General features: G+C 48.0%; 1 protein-coding gene across 1 annotated transcript in view; it reads left to right on the forward strand.

Moving 5' to 3' along the window:
- The window catches only part of LOC144689995 (uncharacterized), a 149,512-nt gene extending 147,657 nt beyond the window's left edge, over window positions 1–1,855 (forward strand). Inside the window, exon 7 of the mRNA XM_078557533.1 lies at window positions 1,392–1,855. Within this exon, the coding sequence (XP_078413659.1) occupies window positions 1,392–1,855 (464 nt within the window). The remainder of the gene's footprint in view (window positions 1–1,391) is intronic.
- The last annotated feature ends 6,448 nt before the right edge of the window (window positions 1,856–8,303 follow it).

Here is an 8,303-nt window from a genome sequence, read left to right on the forward strand (position 1 = left end):
CTGTTCTAACATTGCCTGTTGACAAAATAATGAGTGCTATGCTGCAAAGCTAAATGTTAAAAAGGAAGGGTAGTGCTTTAATGATTGAAAGTTCAATTCACCAGCTCTTTGATTAAAAAGATGAAGGATAAGCCACCTCTCATACCAGCTTTGTACGATTCTTAACACCTGACCTGTCTAAAAGTGTAAGAATTACCTGCGTCAGGTGAGCATATGAAGCCAGAAAGTGCCAATAACTTTGGGCAGGATGAGCATTGGAGTGGCATAAAGCTTTGGAGGGGAAGGCTTGAGAATTATTGGAGGGGGGGAACATAATGCACCCACGATGATGGCAGGGTTTACCACAGTCACACAGGGAGGGTCCAGGCTGGTCTGGTAGTGAGGCCTCAGCACCACCACCTTTCAACCTGAAGCGATGGGGTAGTGTAAAATTAACCTGAGGCATAGCTCAGCTGGTAAGGGCTCTGAGGGCCTTTTGGAGGACTGGTGCCCAATTAAAGGGGCACCCAACTGATCTGCATATTGCCAATATGGCAGCGTGTTCCAGATCACAACAACTCACCAGATCCAAGCCCTTGAACCCTCAGTCACGCACTAGAAATAAACAGAAATTGGAGCTTTGGAGGCTCATGCTGACTCTTTTTTTTTCTCATTGACGCCACAGAGAGGGAAACTTTAGGAAGGTGGAGGCTGGATTTGTTGCTGCCTATATCCTCATATACAGGCAGGAGAGAAGGCGGGGAGGGTTGTGACTGCGGCACCAGGATCGCCAAGGGGAGGAGCAAAACCCTCAAGGCCAAGGGGCAGCAGAGGCCCCTCCGGACACAGACGATGAGACTCACTGCGACATCGTGTGCAGGTAGCTCATAAGACCGAGGGTATATAAACCCTGAATGTCTTCTCTGCAGATGAGCGAGAGACAGTGTCGCCGATGCCTCATCGTGTCCAGGGATCTGGTGACTCACATTCTCCAGGAATTGGTGCCACGGGGGCTGGGAGGTTTTCTGTTGCCAATGGCTCTGAAAGTAACGGCCGCACTGAACGTCCATGCCACTGGCTCCTTCCAGGGATCCAATGGGGACCTCTTTGAGATCTTTCAAGTGTCCACTCACAAATGCACACATGAGGTCACAGGCGTCCTTTTTGCCAAGGCCCAGAATATATCAACTTCGACAGAGATCCAGCACGCCAGGACACTAGAGCACTGGACTTTGCTGAGATTTCCGGATTCACACAGGTGTAAGGTGCCATCGACTGCACTCATGTGGCTATAAAAGCTCCCTGGCAACAGGCAATGCAAAACATAAACAGGAAAGGCCACCATGCGTTCAATGTACAGCTAGTCTGTGACCACAAGAAACAAATAATGCATATGTGTGCAAGATACCCAGGAAGCTGCCACGACCCCTACATCTTGAGAGTATCACAGATCCCCGACATCTTCAAGGCACCACACAGAATCCAGGGTTGCGTCCTCAGTGACAAAGTGTACATGCAAACGACCTGGCTGATTATACCTGTGCGGTGGCCACAAAACCCTGCAGAGAGAAGGTATAACAATTCTCATGGCGCTATCCAAACATTGGTGGAGCAGAACATTGGCACCCTGAAGATGCAATTCCGATGCCTGGGCAGATCTGGGCAGATCCAGTACACTCCCCAGAGGATCTCGTGGATCATCATGGTCTGTTTTGCCCTGCACAACCTGACACGGGGAAGTGGGGAGGACTTGCCAGATCCTGACCTGGAGGAGCTTCATGTCTCCTCCGATGAGGAGGACATTGGAAGGGATGAGGGCAATGAGCTCGAGGAAGCCAAGGCTGCAGGGGAAGCGGCCATAGCACAGGCCAAATGAGGCAACTGTGCACGTGAGGTCCTCATAGTCACCAAACTCCACAAGGAGGATGACAAGTAGTAGTCTGCATCCTCTTGGATAAGTGTCCTCTCTCATGGGCCCACATGAACACCAGCATTGCTAATCCTCTCCTTGCAACCAGCACTGAGGGTGACAAGGGTACAGAATGTACTCTGGGTGGGGAACTTCAATGTCCATCAGCAAGAGTGGCTCGGTAGCACCACCACAGGCCGAGCTGGCCAAGTACTAAATGACATAGCCACTAAACTGGGTCTGCAGCAGGTGGTGAGGGAACGAACAAGAGAAAAAAACATACTTGACCTTATCCTCACCAATCTGCCTGCCACAGATGTATCTGTCCATGACAGTATCAGTAGGAGTGACCACCACACAGGCCTTTTGGAGACAAAGTCCCACCTTCACATTGAGGATACCCTCTATTGTGTTGTGTGGCACTACCACCCTGCTAAATGGGATAGATTTCAAAAAGATCTAGCAACTCAAGACTTGGCATCCATGAGGCGCTGTGGGCCAACAGCAGCAGCAAAATTGTACTCAAACACAATCTGTAACCTCATGGCCCAGTATATACCCCACTCTACCATTACCATCAAGTCAGGGGATCAGCCCTGATTCAATGTAGAGTGCAGGAGGGCACGCCAGGAGCAGCACCAGGCATACCTAAAAATGGGGTGTCAACCTGGTGAAGCTATAACACAGGACTACTTGCGTGCCAAACAGCATAAACAGCAAGTGATAGACAGAGCTAAGTGATCCCACAACCAACGGGTCAAATCTAAGCTCTGCAGTCCTGCCACATCCGGTCATGAATGGTGGTGGACAATGAAACAACTCACTGGGGGAGGAGGCTCCACAGATTTCCCATCCTCAATTATGGGGGAGCCCAGCACATCAGTGCAAAAGATAAGGCTGAAGCATTTGCTACAATCTTCAGCCAGAAGTGCGGAGTGGGCGATCCATCTCGGCCTCTTTTTTTTTATTCATTCACGGGATGTGGGCATCGCTGCCTTCACCAGCATTTATTGCCCATCCCTAATTTCCCCTGAGAAGGGAGGTCCCCAGCATCACGATGCCAGTCTTCAGCCAATTCGATTCACTCCATATGATATCAAGAAACAGCTGAAGGGAATGGATACTGCAAAGGCTATGGGCCCTGACGATATTCCAGCAATGGTACTGAGGACTTGTGCTCCAGAACTTGCCGCGCCCCTAGCCAAGCTGTTCCAGTACAGCTACAACACTGGCATCTACCCGGCTATGTGGAAAATTGCCCAGGTGTGTCCTGTACATAAAAAGCAGGACAAATTCAACCCAAACAATTGCCGCCCCATCAGTCTACTCTCGATTATCAGTAAAGTGACGGAAGGGGTCATCAACAGTGCTATCAAGTGACACTTGTTTAGCAATAACCTGCTCACTGAAGCCCAGTTTAGGTTCCGCCAGTGCCACTCAGCTCCTGACTTCATTACAGCCTTGGTTCAAACATGGACAAAGAGCTGATCTCCTGAGGTGAGGTGAGAGTGACTGCACTTGACATCAAGGCAGCATTTAACCGAGTGTAGCACCAAGGAGCCATGGCAAAACTGGAGTCAATGGGAATCAGGGGAAAAACTCTCCACTGGTTGGAGTCATACCTAGCACAAAGGAAGATGGTTGTGGTTGTTGGAGGTCAATCGTCTCAGTTCCAGGACATCACCGCAGGAGTTCCTCAGGGTAGTGTCCTCGGCTCAACCATCTTCAGTTGCTTCATCAATGACCTTCCTTCTACCGTAAGGTCAGAAGTGGGAATGTTCGCTGATGATTGCACAATGTTCAGCACCATTCACGACTCCTCAGATACTGAAGCAGTCCATGTCCAAATGCAGCAGGACCTGGACAATATACAGGCTTGGGCTGACAAGTGGCAAGTAACATTCACGCCACACAAGTGCCAGGCAATGACCATCTCCAACAAGAGAGAATCCAACCATCACCCCTTGACATTCAATGACATTACCATCACTGAATCCCCCACTAAAAACACCCTGAGGTTACAATTGACCAGAAACTGAACTGGACTAGCCTTATAAATACTATGGCTACAAGAGCAGGTCAGAGGCTAGGAATCCTGTGATGAGTAACTCACCTCCTGACTCCCCAAAGCCTGTCCATCATCTACAAGGCACAAGTCAGGAGTGTGATGGAATATTCCCCACTGGCCTGGATGAGTGCAGCTCCCACAACACTCAAGAAGCTTGACACCATCCAGGACAAAGCAGCCCTGCTTGATAGGCACCCCATGCACAAACATTCATTCCCTCCACCACCGACATACAGTAGGAGCAGTGTGTACCATCTACAAGATGCACTGCAGCAACTCACCAAGACTCCTTTGACAGCACCTTCCACAACCACCACCATCTAGAAGGACAAGGGCAGCAGATAGTGGGAATACCACCACCTGGAAGTTCCCCTCCAAGCCACACAACATCCTGACTTGGAAATATATCACCGTTCCTTCACTGTCGCTGGGTCAAAATCCTGGAACTCCCTCCCTAATCAGCACTGTGGGTGTACCTACACCGCAGGGACTGCAGCGGTTCAAGAAGGCAGCTCACCACCACCTTCTCAAGGGGCAATTAGGGATGGGTAATAAATGCTGGCCCAGCCAGTGACACCCACATCCTGTGAGCAAATGTAAAAAAACCATGAACTCCAGTATGAGAGTGAGTACGCAACCATTTTGTGAATCATTGTCCTGGTCCTCTGAAGGGTGATGAAGCCTCTGGAACATGTGTCCTTGTTGAGAGGAGGCCCAACCTGGAGGAGGGTGATCCAGCATCACATGTCAGAAAGCACAGCCTCTTCCAGCGTCTGTGCAGCATCATGTCGACTACCACAGAGATATGGCCTCCCACGATCTTCACCTGCAAACAATCTACCATCATCATCTACACAAAGGGCTCAATAATCAGATTTCATCTACATTAGCCGTGGAGAAATATTACCCTCTGCAGTTCTCCCATTCTACCAAATAGCTGCACTCAAGATACAGTGAGTTACGCTTTGCCTATGTTGTATGAGCTGTGTGAGTTTTAAAATCTGACATGATTCATACAGTTCATTGCAATTGGCAACAGCAGATAGAATCTTAATCTGGTTAGTCCTTTGAGGTGATGATGACCATGTTCATCATCTGCGATGTTTGGTCAGGTTCCAGTGGGTAACTGCTAAGGCCAATAAAGCTGCAAATAGGGCAGGTTACCGCAGGTTATTGTGTTTTAGATGGGTTCCTGCCTTGGGATTTCCTCCCCTTGAATTTTCTCTCTGCCTCTGATACGCGCTTGATTACGAAGGAGGCTGCACCATTTTTCATTTGGTCGCACCAGGTGAAGCAATCCTGGACGAGCTTCTCCCAGGACTCAGGGTCAGCATCAAACCTCCTAAGTGAAGCCTTCAGAGTGTTCCTGTTGTGCATCCTCTGACCACCATGAAAGTGCACCCCAGGCTCAAGCTCTCCATACAAGATTCACTTTGGTAAGCAAATGTCAGGCATTCTGGCACCATAACCAGCCCAAATCAGTTGTGAACATTAATGCCACACACTATAAGGACACATTCCTCAGCTACCCCTGATAAAAGTCACTTTAACAAAGAATCAGTACTATTCAGGACCACGGGATCAAACAAAATTCTACAGGATATAGTTAAAAATAAATGCTAAGACATGATGACCACATGTCAAGTTACTCTTTGTACAATTTATAGAGAACCAGGGAAATGCAATCAGCCAACACTACAGGTAGCAGGAGAAGTGCAAGAGGCAGTATGTTATCTATGTGAAAGACAAAAGAAAATGGTTTTCATGAAATGTTTCACAACCTCTCCAAGCAGCATATTTTAGTTACATTTCCAAGGAATAGCTTCAATCGGCAGGATAAAAAAATTTCCTTACTAATTTTCACAGCAGTGCAGCCCATTATTTACAGACCTACAGTAAAATGGAAAAGAGTAATTGACACTTTCACTTCAAAGTACACGACATAACTCTGAATTGCTATCCTTTATAGGACACAGCTAAAGATTCCAAGTGCAGTCTAGGATAGATAATACACCAGCTAAACTTGATGCTTCGAAGCATTAATGGGCAGACTCGCCACAATGCCCAATTTCCTTTTTATTATGTGGGCATCGCTGGCTAGTCCAGCATTTATTGCCCATCTCTAATTGCCCTTGAGAAGGTGGCGGTGAGCTGTCTTCTTGAACCACTGCAGTCCATGTAGTGTAGGTACACCCACAGTGCTGTTAGGGAGGGAGTCCCAGGGATTTTGACCCAGTGACAGTGAAGGAACGGCGATATATTTCCAAGTCAGGATGGTGAGTGACTTGAAGGGGAACTTCCCGGTGGAGGTGTCATCATCCATATGTTGTCCTTGTCCTTCTACAAGAACCAAAGAAAATAGGAGCAGGAGTAGGCAACATGGTCCATTCAATACGATCATGGCTGATCTTGGGCTTGAACTCCACTTTCCCACCGGCTCCCCATATCCCTTAATTCTCTGAAAGACTAAAAATCTGTCTATTCCAGCCTTAAATATATTCAATGATGGAGCATCCACAACCCTCTGAGGTAGAGAATTCCAAAGATTCACAACCATCTGAGAGAAGTAATTTCTCCTCATCTCAGTCCTAAAAGATCAGCTCCTTATCCTGAGATTGTGCCCCCCTCCCCCACCGTGTTTTAGATTCCCCGACCAGCGGAAACAATCTATGCGGTAGAGGTTGCGGGTTTGGAAGGTGCTGTCAGGAGAGTTGCTGTAGTGCATCTTTTAGATGGCAGACACTGCTGCCATTGTATGTTGATGGTGGAGGGATTGAGTGTTGAAGGTAGTGGATGGGGTACCAATCAAGCAGGGCTGCTTTGTCCTGGATGCTGCTAAGCTTCTTTGTGGGAACTGCACTCATTCAGAAAAGTGGAAGGTATTCCATCACATCCCTGCCTTGAGCCTTATGGTGGACAGGTTTTGGGGAGTCAGGAGGTGAGTTACTATCTGCAGGATTCCCAGCCTCAGACCTGCTCTTGTAGCCACAGTATTTATATGGCTAGTCCAGTACAGTTTCTGGTCAATGGTAATCCCCCAGGATGTTGATAGTGGGGGATTCAGTGATGGTAATGCCATTGAATGTAAGGGGAGATGGTTGGATTCTCTCTTGTTGGAGATGGTCATTGCCTGGCACTTGTGTGGCGTGAATGTTACTTGCCACTTATCAGCCCAAACCTGAATATTGTCCATGTCTTGCTGCATTTGGACATGGACTGCTTCAGTATCTGAGGAGTCACGAATGGTGCTGAACACTGTGCAATCATCAGCGAACATCCCCACCTCTGATCTTATGATGGAAGGAAGGTCATTGATGAAGCAGCTGAAGATGGTTGGGCCAAGGACACTACCCTGAGGAACTCCTGCAGTGATGTCCTGGAGCTGAGATGATTGACCTCCAACAACCTCAACCATCTTCCTTTGTGCTCGGTATGACTCCAACCAGTGGAGAGTTTCCTGCCAATTCCCATTGACTCCAGCTTTGCTAGGGCTCCTTGATGCCACACTTGAGTTCAGCTCTTCTGTCCATGTTTGAACCAAGGCTGTAATGAGGTCAGGAGCTGAGTAGCCCAGGCAGAACCCAAACTGAGCATCAGTGAGCAGGTTATTGCTGAGTAAGTGCTGCTTGATAGCACTGTCAACGACCCCTTCCATCACTTTACTGATGATTGAGTGTAGACTGATAGGGTGGTAATTGGCCGGGTTAGATTTGTCCTGCTTTTTGTGTACAGGACACACGTGGGCAATTTTCCACATAGCCGGGTGGATGCCAGTGGCTGTGCTGTGACAGCTTGGCTAGGAGCTCGGCAAGTTCTGGAGCACAAGTTTTCAGTCCTATTCCCAGAATGTTGATTGGTTGACATTTAACCAAACGTAAGTGAAATATGATGTGGCCATCACTCAGTGCTTTTCCATCCCTCTCCGCTCAGTAGAGTTTGAGCAGGCATATAACTGGCTGACTGCAGAATAATTGTGGCATCTATCCAGTCCACACTAATGGCATCGGTGCCCAGAATGCTGCCACCTGCATCTGAAATTCTGTGAGATTCCTGGAGCCATAAAAAGACCATCCTGATCTGAAAGAAATGAGAAGTATGTAACCCAAGATAAATGTGGAAGAGGCAGCCCAGTGGCCACAGTCATTTGAAAGATAAGCAAGGAACTATTATGGTCAAATGTCCCAACCAGCACACTTAGAAATAACGGAAGGTTTGCATTTCTTACTCAACCTCCAGACATTCCAAAGCACTTTACAGCCAATGAAAGACTTTTTTTGAAGTGTAGTCACTTTTGTAATGTAGGAAACACAGCAGTCAATTTGCACACAGCAAGCTCCCACAAACAGC

Source organism: Cetorhinus maximus, chromosome 14, assembly GCF_964194155.1.
Source record: "Cetorhinus maximus chromosome 14, sCetMax3.hap1.1, whole genome shotgun sequence".
In the NCBI taxonomy this organism is placed as follows: domain Eukaryota; kingdom Metazoa; phylum Chordata; class Chondrichthyes; order Lamniformes; family Cetorhinidae; genus Cetorhinus; species Cetorhinus maximus.